Source organism: Ursus americanus, chromosome 9, assembly GCF_024610735.1.
Source record: "Ursus americanus isolate L20-20 chromosome 9, mUrsAme1.1.p, whole genome shotgun sequence".
Taxonomy (NCBI): domain Eukaryota; kingdom Metazoa; phylum Chordata; class Mammalia; order Carnivora; family Ursidae; genus Ursus; species Ursus americanus.
Genome location: NC_142135.1, coordinates 4,559,346 through 4,574,316, shown reverse-complemented (window position 1 = coordinate 4,574,316; position 14,971 = coordinate 4,559,346). Strand labels below are relative to the sequence as shown.

The 14,971-nt window shown below is 53.9% G+C and overlaps 1 protein-coding gene across 1 annotated transcript in view; it reads right to left on the bottom strand.

Annotated features, from left to right (window-relative positions):
• COL22A1 (collagen type XXII alpha 1 chain) overlaps positions 1 to 14,971 on the bottom strand; it is a 248,728-nt gene that overhangs the window by 217,955 nt on the left and 15,802 nt on the right. The window contains exons 2-3 of the mRNA XM_045812201.2: positions 11,104 to 11,266; positions 6,720 to 7,286 (exon numbers count right to left, since the gene is read on the bottom strand). Coding sequence (XP_045668157.2) covers positions 6,720 to 7,286; positions 11,104 to 11,221 — 685 coding nt within the window. The 5' untranslated portion in view covers positions 11,222 to 11,266. The remainder of the gene's footprint in view (positions 1 to 6,719; positions 7,287 to 11,103; positions 11,267 to 14,971) is intronic.

Here is a 14,971-nt window from a genome sequence, read left to right as displayed (position 1 = left end):
CACCAGCGACAGAGAGAGAGAGACGGAGAGAGGGTGCCCACGTGTCCTACGACACAGCACCACAGAGCATGGGAGAGGCCGCTCTGCCCTAACCCACGCCAGCATCTCAGCCCAGCTGTCCGAAAGCTAGAAGACAGAACCCAGGACGGTGCCTCCTGCGCATGGGGAGAGGGGCGAGAAGACCACCACTGAGTGTCCCCAAAATAGAAGGAGGCGGAGGTCGCTCAGCTGTGGCCAGCTGGCATTCCACAGGCTCACTCACGGCCAACCGATAAGCTATATAAAGGTTGTTTTGTGGCCACGACCGAGCCCGGGGTGGAGAAAGCTCTTAATTACAGCCAGTGCTCTGGGGTTGGGCCCCGTCTGCAGCCTCCGCCCCACGCACCACAGGAAGCCAGGCTGAGATGGAGTCCCCTGGGGACCTGGTGAGGCCGCAGAGGCCGGAGTTGATGCCATGACACAGAGGCCCCTCCCTGCATGAGCCCGAGGCTGGGGACAGTGAGCCACATACTGTTAGCTTCATTCATGGACTCAGCACACAGCCACTGGTCACCACGTGAGCCAGGCCGGCGCAAGGCACCAGCACGGTTCAGTATTAGACTCCAAAGGATCGCAGAGGAGCAGCCTGACGGGCCAACTCCCAGGCGGTGGGCGCTGAAGGAAACGGATGCTGGAACACCTGGCTCCCTGTGATCCCGGGCAAGCCGTGTAGGCCCTCTGTGCCTCGGTGCTGTCCACAGACCAGAAGGAACAAGGTAACCCGTGTTGGGAATGTGGGGAGACATCAATAACATCAGTGGGTTGAAAGATATTCCCTAAATATCCCAACTTACTGGAAAGAATTCAGGACCTGGGTCAAACAGAACAGGGTTAAGCTCCCAGGGCTGCTCCTCACCCGCCAGGCCGCCCTGGGGTGTGAGTCGAACCCCGTCATCACTGATGCTCGGGTCATCACAGTGCTAGACAACCCTGGGTGTCACACACACGAGCTCTGACAAAGGAGGTAAGCCCAGACCAAGTCATAAACGGGCGAGAACAAAAAAATTAGAACTAAGTACCCTATTTGCAGCCATGTCCCAAGTGGTACGATATGCAGCTGGAATTCTAATGGAGCTCTTAGCAGAACGTTCAACAGAGGCACCTAGAGATCCAGAGCAAACCCGTCCAGGTCCACAGGTGGCCCAGGGGCACGTGGACACAGAAACTTCCACAATGGCCACCCCAAGGAAGCTCTGTCTGATCTCAGGCCCGTTCCTGTTTCCACAGCACCCCTCCTCAGCTCACCTGGTCACTCTCAGCTGGGCTGAGAGCCAACCACTGCTCATGGACCCCCCCTCTACGCTGCCTCAGGGCCGGGGACTGGGGCACCCCACCCCGGACACGGGCCCTCACTTCCTGTGCACTGACCTGGGTTCTGCTTCCCCTCGGAAGGGCAGCCCCGGGAAGCCTGCTGTCCGTCAGAGCCGCCCCTCCACCCTCCTGCAGTCAAGCGTGGGATGGAAAAGCATGGGCTCTGGAAGCTGGACTTGCACTCGGCAGCAGCAGCATCAAAGGACAGGGTGGGGAAGGAGGAAGAGCCTTGCGTGTGGACTTTGTATGTAAGAGTAAAGTTTCCAGCACCCACATTTGAGCAAATAGAAGAACCTGAGCTGAGATAGGAGCTGAGATTAATTTTACTAATATATTGTACGTGTCCCTAAATTCCCAGAATATTCATATCTCAATACGTAGTCAATAGAAAAGATATTCGTGAAACGCTTTTGTCATTCTGTCTACAAAAGCCGTGCGTATAGTCCTTGTGGCACTTCCCGGTTAGGACCAGCACCTGATTGGTCAAGGCCCACCTGTGCTGGCCCGTGCAGGCCTGGAGCATTGGCTCCCTGTGCGCAGAACTCGGTGTCGACACCACCTCCTGGGGCTGGGTGCGGAACGGGGCAAGAGCGGACTACAAAGTGCTGTCAGCGGTCAGGGCTCAGAGAACAGCAGACTCCCCGGTTCTGTTCCCTCCAGCGGAGCCCGGGCAGGGTCCTGCTCCTCTGCGTCTGTCCCACCTGACGAGGCACGGGGACATCTTGGGCTTGTATTCAGCCCATCCCAGCCAGCCTGCCTTTTCCAGACCCTCATCAACCTTCAGAATCTAACCGTTTGGCTCTGCTCGTCAACATATAGATAAGGTCAATATTTCAGTTCACGTTGGGTATGATTACAGGTTTGCAGAATACTCTCAACCTTTGCACTTGGGAGGGGCCAGGTCGTGGCACAGGCACCTCTAACACGCACATCACACAGCAGGCACAGAACTCACACAGGTTCCCACCCTCGATTTCCCGTAAACAACATTTAGGCAGCTGCTTTGCACTCCAGGCTCTGTTCTGGGCCCTCGGAAACCACGAGGAACAGACTTTGCCCTCATGAAGCTTATGGTCGTGTGTGAAGGCAGACCCCAGGCACATAAACTAAGGAGACACGTGACACGGCAGGTGGTAACCAGGGTCCACATTCCCTCGTGTGATTAGCTGCCACGTTCCTGCTGCCCCAAGTAGGCGAGCTTCTCTAGAACGAAAAGAACATCAGAGCCGTTACTGCATCCTGGGAACTCAGCGTGGGCCCCAACAGACGAATCGTTCGGTGTGTGGCTGCTGAATGAATGAATGAACGAACGAATGAATGAATGAATGAACAATTACTACAATGCTCTGCTGGGCTGCTGAAGACTGCATGAATGAATGATATGATAAAACCCGATGACTGCTATGACGCCCACCTGTTAAATGGATGAATGAATGAATAGGTCGGATCGAACTGACTGACTACTACACCAAAAAGCCCACACCATTAGTCTGTGATTTCCCAGATCATCGGTATGAGGCCCCGATTCAGAAGAGCCCCCATGTGGGTTCCGAAGTCACCCAAAGATATCTCCTGTGTGAGCAGGGATTTCTGGCCATGTGGATTTTGTGATGCTCCTTGATTTAATCGTACTGGATGTATTTCAGTATGTTACTGTTAGCTATTTTATTCTGTTTTGCTTTCTTTCTAATTGAAGCAATTGTAAGGGGATTTTGTTTCATTTGTCACCAGAATCGAGCAGGCCCCTAGTCAGCTTACAGCTGTATTTACAAAAACGGATTCCCTTTAGACAACTGAGCATCTTACATCTATTTCGGCTTTTGGAAGAGCCTGGCTACTGTGAGTTTTCTTAATGTTATCATGGGGGACGTGCGGTGTCCCCAGCTGGCTGGCATCTGGTTCCCCTTCTCTTGGTTGCAGCCCCCAGTGTCCCTGCATGGATCAAACCCCTTCCCCTGGGAATGGAGTGGGGTTGGCGACTAGGACACGGTCATGTGGTTTCGGCCCCAAACGGTCAGCCTCTTTCCACTCCGAAGCCACAGCGTTGGTCTGTGGAGAGCCGCAGACCCACGCTCGTCCATCAGACTGAATCCAGGCCTGCTGGGCCATGGTCTCATCCCTTCTGGGTCTGAAGTCTCATGTGGCCCTAAGATTCACCACAGGTAGCCCCTGTGTGACCTCCCACACCTGTTCTCACCTCCCCTGCCCGCTGCAAGCCTGGGAGGCTGGCCCCTGGGACGCCATCACCTGGGCCCCTTGTGGGCTGCTGTCAGACTGGCTTAGGCCAGTGGAGGAGGGGAGGTGAGAAGAGGGCAGAGAGGGCAGGCACTTCCTCCCTCCTCCCTCTAGGCCACCACTGAGACAGCAGCTGTGCTCCCTGGGGTGACTCCAGCCCCCTCTGCATCTCATGGGTCTCTGAGCACACTTCCACCCTTGCCATCAGCCTGCTTCTCCTGCTGACCATTCCCGGGGGCTCAGTAACCCTTAGCGACCTCACCCTTCTCTCGACAAAGCCTTCATCAACATCTCTGCAGAGGACCGTCCATGCCGGGACCCGGACATCCAAGCCCGCCAAGAACAGAGAAAATGCCAAGGAGAAACCTAGACATGGAAGGAGTGGAACGACCCTGGTCTCATCATTCAAGCCCGCCTGACGTCTGACCTTTTTGTCATGTGTGATATGAATTTGCTATATTCCCCGAGCTAGTTACAGTGGGTCCTCTACTGCCTGTGATGGAAAGCACGGTCCCTGACTCAGAACCAAGGTCAGTGAGGGCCCCGCCTCAGTCCGGGGCGCAGAAGGATGAGGCCAGCACATGGAGGCCAAAGGTCCGGATTCCGTCCCCGGCCCGGCCCTTCTATTAACTGGGCAGCACATCCCAGTGACTTCACCTCTCTGGGGCTGTTCCCACCATTCCCAGAACCACGCCCTGGGCACGCAAGTTCTTCAAAATCTAGATTCTGCCTGGCCAACATCTAGAACCTGTTTGAACCCAGGCTGGCGGGATGACAAAATGCCAGCGGGCAGGGTCGAGAGGAGTCCTGCTTCCCGGCATTCTGGGATCACAGCAGCTGCACACACTCCAAAGCCACCACGTTGGACTTCGGCCTCCTGGCTGGGCCTGGAGCCCGGTGTCTGGCTCTCATCAGCCCAGAGGTCAATCCTGAGCCCTGGCCCTCCCAGGCTGTCTCTCCTGCCTTTCTGCCCTCTCCCGTCTTGGCTACGGCAACCCTTTGGCCTACTGCTGAGGGCCTAGCAGCTGTCCCTGCCAGGAGCTCAGCATGCGTGTGCTCGTAACCGTGAGAAGGACATCACCATAACCTATGTGGTTGTGATGAGGATGAAGTGAAATTCACGGCCGAGGCCTCGCACACTACCGGATAGCTTTCCTTCACTGAGCACTCCGGGCCTCTGTTTCCTCATCTGTGGAATGGGGCTGGTCCTCAGTGCTCCTTCTGTTCCCAGCCCTGTTTGATCTCTGAATTTCTCCAGCAGTCCTGTAAAGGGTCTCCTTGTGTCCTGCTGTCCTGCCAGCCTCCCATTCTCACAGATCTCAGTGTCATACCCTTGCACAAAAGCCTTCCACACCTCATCTTAGCACACATGCCCTCCTTTATTGAGAGCTTGACAATCATACAAAGCCACCAACCCCAGTTCCCTCCTTGACCACAGCCAGAAGGCTCCATTTCACTTCCTGACTGTGTCATGCCATCCCTCAATCCTGCATCCTACAGCTCAGGCATGTCCTAAATGGTCTAAGCACCACCTCCTCCAGGAAGCCCTCCATCATTCTCAGGGTCATCACTGAACACAACCACAGTAGAACCCCATGGGACACTGTGGCGCCTTCATTAAGATCACCCCCACAGCATTTTATCCCTTTTTACGTGTCTTTTTTGCCATCTAGACTATGAACACTCCAAGAGCAGGACTTTTGTCTTATCTTTTTCAACAGGTCCAGAAATCGACACAAGGCCACATAAAAACTAGACCCCCAATAAGTATCTACGAATAAGTAAGTGGAAGTGGAGATTAAGTGAGCCAAAGGAGAAGAGTCACAGAGAGGTACAGAGCCCGAGGGCATCGGGTACCAGACAGTTTAGCTGTTTTCTCCCAGCTGCAAGCCAGGCCCGCCCCCGCTGCTCTGCCAAGTCATGCCCAGCTGCTCCCACTGCCAGCCACAACCCCAAGGCTTCCCTGTCCCCAGTAAGCTGTGACCCTCTGAGCTTCTCCCACCGGAGAAATCTCGGTCCCCAGAAGGAGTCCGCAAGACAGAGGCTGAGACCCTGCTCCCAGCCCCCACCTACTGGCCCTGGAGAGGGGCGTTACCGAACACTGCTCATGACCCAGGAAGGACAAATGTCACCCCAGTGAAGCAGGCAGAACAGAAGCTGGACACAGATGGGTGCACAAAAACCCATTTCACCCTTCCTGTCCTGTGCAGGAGGCTGTCCTGAGAATGACCCAACAAGGGTCTTGGAGGTCAGCCTTCAGGGTCAGAAGCCCAGGGGCTGTCAGCTCCCCACTTGCTGCCCAACCTCCCCCATCGCCCATCCCCAGCCACAGTCAACAGATTCCAGACGACCTCGGGTTATCTCAGAGGGCACCAGGTCAACAGCACTTGGCCTCTGGGATAAGCACGGCCTGACCATCTCCAAATGGCTGACTGGGGATCACAGCTACAGACCAGAAGGCTGTCTGTGCCCACTTCCTTAGACCCCTAGTCCCTGCAGTCCCTTGGAAGAAGAAAGGGGGCCGGATATAGTTCATCTGCCATGTGCTTTAAGAAGGGCTTTGAGAGGGGCGCCTGGGTGGCACAGCGGTTAAGCGTCTGCCTTCGGCTCAGGGCGTGATCCTGGCGTTATGGGATCGAGCCCCACATCAGGCTCTTCCGCTATGAGCCTGCTTCTTCCTCTCCCACTCCCCCTGCTTGTGTTCCCTCTCTCGCTGGCTGTCTCTATCTCTGTCGAATAAATTAATAAAATCTTTAAAAAAAAAAAAAAAAAAGAAGGGCTTTGAGAGCTTGGGCTCCGACTTGAACAGCCCTGCAGGTGAGCACATGTGTTACCACTACAGACATGCAGCCCAGACTCCCAGGCATTGAACCCACCCCAGGTCTCTCCAGGTGCATGGGGCTGAGAACCCAGCCCTCTTTAAAGAATTTCCTTCCTGCCTGCGCCCTGGAGGCGGAGCCTGGGAAGGACGCAGGTGTGCGCCCTGCCGGGTGCAGGGGTGCAGGCCCGACTGGTTTTCCCCTCTCCTCCGTTCCGGAACCCCCGGCCCTTGCCCTCTGGCGCAGCCCCGCCACCTGCCAGCGGCACAGCTCTGGGCTCCCCACTGCTCCGCCCAGCGCCCCGCGCACACTCACTTTCACACAGGCGGCGCCTCAGCTTGCCACGGATCTTGTCTATGGCGTTGAAGTCGGACACGTGGAAGACGTGGGCGGACTTGGGCTCCGAGGCGATCTCCTCCAGCTCCTCCTTGAGCGCGGCCCCGACACCCACGGCGAAGATGCGGATGCCCGCGCGGTGGGCGGCGGCCGCGGCGTCCAGCACCAGGTCCTGGCTGCGGCCGTCGGTCAGGAGGATGGCCACCTGCTTGAAGGCGCGGTCCCCGGGGCGGCCGCCGGCCTGCGGGGAGAAGCTGTGGCGCGTGATGAAGCGCAGCGCGTCGCCCGTGTTGGTGTTCCCGCCGTGGTAGGCCAGGTGCCGCGCCGCCGCCTTGACCGCCTCCCGCGAGCCGAACAGCCCCAGCTCGAAGGCCGTGGTCGGCTGGTCGCTGTAGCGCACGACCCCCACGCGGGTGCGCTCGGGGCCCACCTCGAAAGTGTCTACCAGGTTGGCCACCCACTGCCGGACCTTCTCAAAGTCCTCCTTGCCCACGCTGGAGGAGGTGTCCAAGAGGAAGACCAGGTCGTAGTGGACAGTCTTGCAACCTGCAGGAGGGGAGGGGGGAGAGGAAGGGTGAGCTGGGGCAAACGGATTGGGAAAGGTCACACTGGCTGGGGGTCTCCCCCGGCTGCCTTAAAGCTCCAAACCTCGTTCTCTGAACTGGCTTATGATGAGTGTCCCCAAGGTTGCTGTGAGGTCCAGCTGCCAATATGTGTCCTTGCATAAAAGTGGTTAGTGTTCATGGAACACCACTCTATCAATTTCTCCAATAGTTTTTGTGTTGGTTACCAAGTGACTTCATTGTTTTATAAACCAACTGCAAATAATGCATGCTCATTTCATAAAAGGCAATCGAGAAATGTTTCAAACGCTTATGTTTCCATCTACAGAGAGATCACACTGTTAACCCACAGCGTACACACCTAATTATTTTCTGTTTCCATGTAGTTACTAATGCACGTGGGACTGTATCAGACACGCTGATACATAGCTGTTTTCCCCACATCCGGCAATATGCTGAAAACCCATTTCCAGTGTGAGGATGTTGGTTTCCATGGCTGCAAGATGCCATTGCACAGAGCACATAATTTATTTAGCCAATACCCTCTTGTTAGATGTTTAAATAGTTTATAGTATTCCAGTATTATAAATCACATAAAATATTTTGCACTCATATACTTGCAATATAAATTTGTAGACATTCTATAATGCTTTATAAAAATAGAAGCATATTTTGATGTGTAATATGCTTCTATTTTTATAAACTTTGCAAGTTTTATATGAATGTATACAATGCTTTTGATGAAACAAAACAGGACACTAATTTATTTCTGATCCTCAGGGCAACCCTGTACTGAGAGCTTGCTCATCCCCATTTCACCATTGGTAAGATGAGGAAAAGGGTTTCTAAACTCCAGAGAGCTGTACAAACATATAAGGGAAGCATCAAGATGCCTTGGTCTTGACTATTCCAGAATCTGAGGCTTGTTCGTACCACCAGCAGCAGCTGACCAGGTCTCTGGACATTGCAAAAACATTTGTCTCGTAAAAACGAAATAAGAACAACTACAATAAAAACCCAGTTTGTTAAACTATCATGTTGGTAAAAGTATAAAAAATGCCAAGGTAGCCAGTGCACAAGAGAATGCAGCCACCTGCCCTGCCACTGGCCATGGGATCCGTCACACCCATCTTCAGGGTTCTAGAAGCCTTATGAAGGAGAGCGTTTTTGATCCATCACTTTCAAATTTAGGGATGTACCCTCATCAAACAATCAGACGCAGGGGAAGAAAAATTGTAAAAGAGATCTAAGAAGTTCATGCAGCACTGGCAAGCAAAATCCTGGAGCCCAGCTCCACGCTCCCCTACGGAACCGCTCGCAGGCTCACCCGCGTGGGCTCACACGGCACAGAGACCAGCAGCCACAGAGTGCTGGCTTGAAGCGATCTTTATTTACCAACAAGATACATTCTCCCAATGTCTTGTTGGGTCTGAAAAGCTGTGTGTCAATGCGATGGACTGTGTGTGGGATTGGGTCTGTATGCATCAGAGGACCTACAAAAAGAAACATTGCTTACCTCTGAAAAGCAGAACTGTGAGTAAAATTTATTATTCTGTATTTCTGATTTTATATTTATAAGCAATGAATTCAGAAAACAGAAAAATAACCTTGTATTTACTTACACACACACACACACACACACACACACACACACACACACACACACACACTTCCCCATCCCACCCTACACCAGGGCCTCTCGTAAGTTTTCCCTATCTACCTTTACCCCGAGTTTCTAAAATCCAAGCTGTAATCTGCTCTCGGGAGCGGAGGTAAACCCCTGTCTTCCCAGGATTGCTCCCTAACAGGATTAGAGCTTTTGGAGTGTGTTTGCCCAGATGTGTGAACTCAAGAGATAATTCCTGGGGAGTTTTTCTCCTTGACACAAAAGGTCATCCTTTTGTCTTTGGGACAATAATGTCCCAGCCTGTGTAGGGTAATTGCTGCTGTGGGCCAAGCAGGGCCCAGCCTCTGGGCTGTAATCCCTGAGCAAATTTGTGTTAAGGCTGCAGAAGGTCCATTTTGTTCCAGAGGTCTCACCTAGGGGCCCTGTGGCACTCTCATACATTCTCTCCTGGGGGCTAGGGAGCAGACTGCATGGTGAGCACGTGAGAATTAGGTGTGCTATCTCGGGAAGGGCTCTGACCTTGGGGGGTGCCCTCAGCTCTGCCATGGGCAAGAGCCACGTGTGTGAGCCCTGCCAGACACCACTCTCCTCTGGGCTGCCATTCTCCATGCTGTGAAGCGAGGGATGGGAAGAGATGGTGCTTGGGCCCTTGGGTGTGCCGGCTGTGCGTGCTCTTGGGCTCATCTCCGTGGACACAGAACCCAACATTCCTCCCATGAAGACCAGGCCGTGCACCGTCATCACTGTCTCTCCAGCTAGCTGGGCTTTGAGAGGTTCAGGCAAAGTGAAATATAGGAGGGGACTCAGGAAAAACAACGCAGAAACACAAGGCCTGGGGTTTCTGTCCATGTTTGCTTCTTCTGCAGGCTCGGGGAACACAGTGTGGGCACCCTCCTCACCTGCTGGGGGCTTTGGGCTGTCTTCACCTCGGTTCCTCATCTACAAAATGGGGTGGCTTTGCAGCCAGGTGCGCGCCCTGACGCCCTGGGGCCCTTCCCAGAGAGGCGTCCCCCTGTGCCCCAAGGAGCCGCACATGCAGCCTTTGTGGGGGTGCCGTGACCCGGACCCGCTCATGCTCCTGAGCCTCCGTCACGTCTCAGTGCTGATGGCACCTTCCCCAGGAGGCCCTCAGACAGGTGGGCTGGGCCACTGTCCCATCACACCTAACCCTCCTGCCCCCGCCCCTTCTTCTGCAGCGAACTTCCCACTCCCCCCTCTACTACAGAAGCGTGTTCTCCTTGTGGTCCTGGCCGCCTCTCTGGCAGGCCTCCAGGGTGTCCCTTTCCACTGGAATGTGCCTCCAGATCCTTCACAGGACAATGCAACACGGTCCTGCCCCTGCCCTCTGTCCCCAAAAACCTGCACGCACTCGACAGAGACAGGCTCACGGCACACGGTGCGGTCTACTCGGGATGTGGGTTAAGACAGCCCGTTGTTCTCCTGCACTGTCCTGCACACACACTCTCCCACACTCACACACACTCACCCCCAGACTCTCACACTCACACTTTCACATACGCTCACATTCACACACATGCTGACATAGTCCTGCACTCTCACTTTCACACACTCAGTCACACACACCCACACCCCTCGGACGCTCTCACACTCTTATACTCACTTTTACACACACAGTCCCACACTCACCCTCAGATTTTCACACTCATACACTCACTTTTATACACTCTCCAGCTCTATCACACTCACACATGCTCACACAGTCACACACACACCCCACACACTCACCTCACTCTCACACGTGTGCACTCTCACACGCATGCACTCTCACTTTTACATACACACTCTGACAATTTCATAACTCAGAGTCACAGCCTCAGACTCACTCATATGTGCAATGTTATATCCTCTCTCCAGCTCTGTCACACATTCACACACTCTTGCTTGCACAAGCACATGCGCTCGCTGGACGACTGGCTACCACATGCACTGGCGAGGACAGCTGACACGCTCACTTGCTGGGTGGTCCACCTCGCTCGCTCTCACGCCCTCAGTCCCTCGCCCACTCACAGGCACACGTCTGCACCCCACACTCACACACACACACTCACCTCAGACTCTCACCCTCACACTCACTTCCGCTCACCCTCTCACACATGCACACACATGCTGGCGGCTCGGGGCCCAGCCCCGGCTCTTTCCACGGTGGCCCCACCTGCCCTCTGGGCCTGGCAGCCGCCGTCCCCAGGCCACAGCAGCAGCATCCAGAGAAGGCAGATGGCGGGGTTCCCTCGCAGGCCAGCCACGGCTCTCCCACGCCTGGGAACACGCATTTCTCAGCCGGGAAGAGACGGCGTTAGAATCTACTGGAACATGCCCTGGGTGGAGAAGGACACACCTTTAGAGAAGGGTCTCGGGGCCATGAAGCCAGAGAAGCAGCCGCAGGCCTGAGTGGGAGCCACACCCCAGCCTCCCCACTGCCTCCAGCCCCAGCAAACGCGCACTGAGGACCGGCCGGCCCGTCACTCCCGGCCGTGCAGCCCACGCCTCGGAGCCAGCACCACATGTCGATCGTAATCTCTGCTTCTGGGCATTTCACAGGCAGTTTCTTTGTTTCACATGTTCTAAGAGGACATCTTGCTAGCTAAATCTTGGCCCATATTTAATTATTGTCTTAGGGCAGGTCTGTAGGAACAGACTTAGGGCATCATATCAAATCTTTTAAGAGGACCCAGTACAAATTCTCAAACTTCTTTCCAGAAGAGGTTGTACGGGCTCCCGCTGCCCCCAGCTGTGCAGGAGTGTGTGGGGCGTCCCCCTCACCGCAGCCCGGCAGCAGGGACACCACCGCCCCCTCCATCAGCCGCTCTATGGGGGAGACATTGCTTTTTGCTTTCTATGCATTTTTTTGATCTCTGACGCTTATTAGCTAACTGTACTTCTCCTTCTACGTATTTTGTTTTCACGGGGATATTCATTTCAAAAAGTAGTTGTCACTGTTAAAGCCAAGATCCAGGAAAGGAAAAACAGGTTATAGAATTCTGAGATGTTTATCAGTTGCCCTCATGTGCCAGGTGTTGAGGGCAGGCAGATGAAGGACACCGAACCCCCACCCTCAAGGGTGCTCAGTGACACCTGGGAGACAGGTAAGAGGTGGGCCCTGGGCACTGGCACAAGGATGCTCAGGGGGTGACAGGAGCACTGGGGCGGTGTTGTCACATGACCATTTCAGGGGTATGCCAGGACTCCTGGACAAGTGACAGCCAAGCCAATTTTGGAAAACTGAGTGGGACTCAACCAGAAAAAAAAGCAGGTGATCCTTTCAAGCAGAGGGAACAGCATCTGCAAAGCCCCAAAGGAGAGCCAAGGCACGGCACTGGGAGACTTCCCCCAGGCAGGACAGGTATGAGGGCTCTTCTCCGGGCAGGCACCTGAATTTTCACTCCAGTCCCCACCACCCTCAGGGCAAAATGCCCTCATCACTAACGGCCCCCTCATAAGTGCACAGAGCCCACCTGAAAACACCTCGAAAGTATCATATTCGGGAGGCAGCCACAGAAGCAGGAAGAGAGGCACACTTCCAAAATGGTACATGGAGGGGCAGAGGCCAAGGTCAGGACCCGAGGGCCCAGAGGGAGGAGAGACACAGAATCTCAGCAAGTCCAGTGGGCTGCCCACCCCTCTCATCCTTCAAAGCTATAGGAAAGCACAGATTGTCTGTCTTGTTCATTCTGCTGCCCAGAACCTAGAACAGTTCCTGGCACACGGTGGGCATTTGACAAGTAAATATTAGATTTAGTAGTGAATGATGCGGTCATGTTATTATCTGAGGTGGCTAGGAGCCCTTCGTTAGTAGAAGAATACAGACATTTTCAAAGAGCCATGAAAGTTACTGAATAGCTACCATGTATTATCTGCCGTGTGCCAGGCACTTTCTGATTGTCGCATGAACTCACATGACCTTCAAGACAGGCATCATCGCTTCCCCTCGGCAAAAGAGGAGACTAAGATGGAGAAGATATGTGTCTGTCCCCAGGTCACCAAGGAGGGACCAGGACTTGAACCCAGCCCCCTCTGGGCTTTGAGCCCCCTCCCTTTCCAGGACCTTCGTGGATACAGCAAATCCAAATATTAGCAACAACACTGAGCTGTCGTTTTTTAAATGAACTAATAAGTAAAATGTGGATCGAGGAGATAAAGGGGTAATAGCCATAGTGTCAGGTATTTTCCAGGGCTCAAGAAATGTGGTCATTTTCCTCACTGTTGAAACTGGGTGGAAGCAGGGCAAAACCACGTTGTGCTCTCCAGGTTTCTAGAGAAATCTTGGTCATGCATCTTCCCAAATACACACACAAATAAAGAGAAAACTGCAGACCAACATCCCTTATGAATGAGATGCAAAAGTACTTACAGGAGTCTAGAAACCTGAATTCAGCAGCACACTGAAAGGGTCAGACGCTGTGACCACTGGGATTCACCTCAGGAATGCAAGGCTGGTTCAATGTACAAAAATCAACCCACGTGTTGCACTGCACCAATGGAGCAAAGGAAAACACACACAGTCATCCCAAATGATACAGAAGCGTTTGACAAAATCTAACTCCCTTTCATGATAAAAGCACTCGTTACACTAAGATGATAAGGAAACTTTTCAACATGACAAAGGCCACAAACAAAAAAAAAAAAACAGATGATAACAGATCCCACCTCATAGTGGGTTGTGGCAGGGGATTGTTGTAGGGATTGAATACTCAAACTGAACGTAGAGCTCTTAGCCTGATGCCCCAACCACTCTCAAGGCCACACAGCTGCATGCGCCAGAGCCAGGATGCCCTCCCAGGCCTGTTTCTTGAGCCACTGGGCGTCCACAGGATCCCGCCGCTGGGGTAAAGCCCGACATTGGTAGAGAGCCTCTATGCCATACACACTGCACCTTTCCATCCTTACAACAACCCCAAGGGGGGGCCATTGGCATCCCCCTTTACAGACAAGCAAGCTGAGGCTAGGAGTGGGGGAGACCCCCCGGCACACCCTGCTGATGTGTGAAAGCCCACCCAAGGCACTCAGAGACAATCACCCCTTGACTGTAAGCTCCCTGGGGGGCATCAGTGCCCACCACCATCCCTCTCACCAGCCGGCCAGTTACCCCATCTGGGGCCCCAGGAGGATTTGTGGAGTTGAAAATCCACAGTCCGGGCTGTCCCTCTAGAGAACGGGCCGGGGAGAGCAGGCCGACTGTGCTCACGGTGAGCGCGGTGCCTCTACCACCCTCCTCCCTGAGGTCACAGCAAACCTGGAGGCTGCCCTGTTCCCCCACCTCGCCAGTGATGAAGCCGGCGTGTGCCCGCAGCACAGACAATGTCACTTGGGGCACGCGGCTAGTAATGGCACAGCTGGACTGGCATCAGGCCCGGAGGACACCAGAGCCCACACTCTCTCCCACAGTCACTGTTAAGAAGCACCACGCGCTTATGAAGCACCGGGACCCACCTTGGGCTTCACAGGGAAGAACTCATTTAATCTGAACGGCAGGTATCAGGAGGTGCAGAGTAAGAAACTGAGCACAAAGGGCGTAGCAACCTGCCTGGGACTCCACGCCTCGGAGCCAGGATGCAGTCCCAGGCAGTCTGACCACAGGCCAGGCTCCTCACCGCTGGGCAACGTGGCTTCTCTCCGGCTGTTGGAACCTGGCTGGCGGGACACTTAACTACCTGAGCACAGAAACAATGTGGTAAACAGGCAAAGCATATAGTCAAAACCCAAATTCTGATCACTCAGTTCACAAGAAAGAAGAGAACAAGGACACCAGGGGGAAAGGTGCGGAAGAAACCTGAAAATAACCAGAGGGAAGAGAAGCTGGCTTGATCAATCCGTTCATTGATTTTCAAACTCTGAACCGGCCTTACAGACTTGGGAAAAATCCTATGTGGTTATGGCATAGAACTCTTTTTGTATATATGTTTGTATTCAATTTGCTAATATCTTGTTGAGGACTTTCGCATTTATATTCATGAGAGTCTTTTTCTTTTCTTGGAAGGTCTTTGCCTGGTTTGGGGAAGTAGAGTAATGCTGGCTTCATGGGG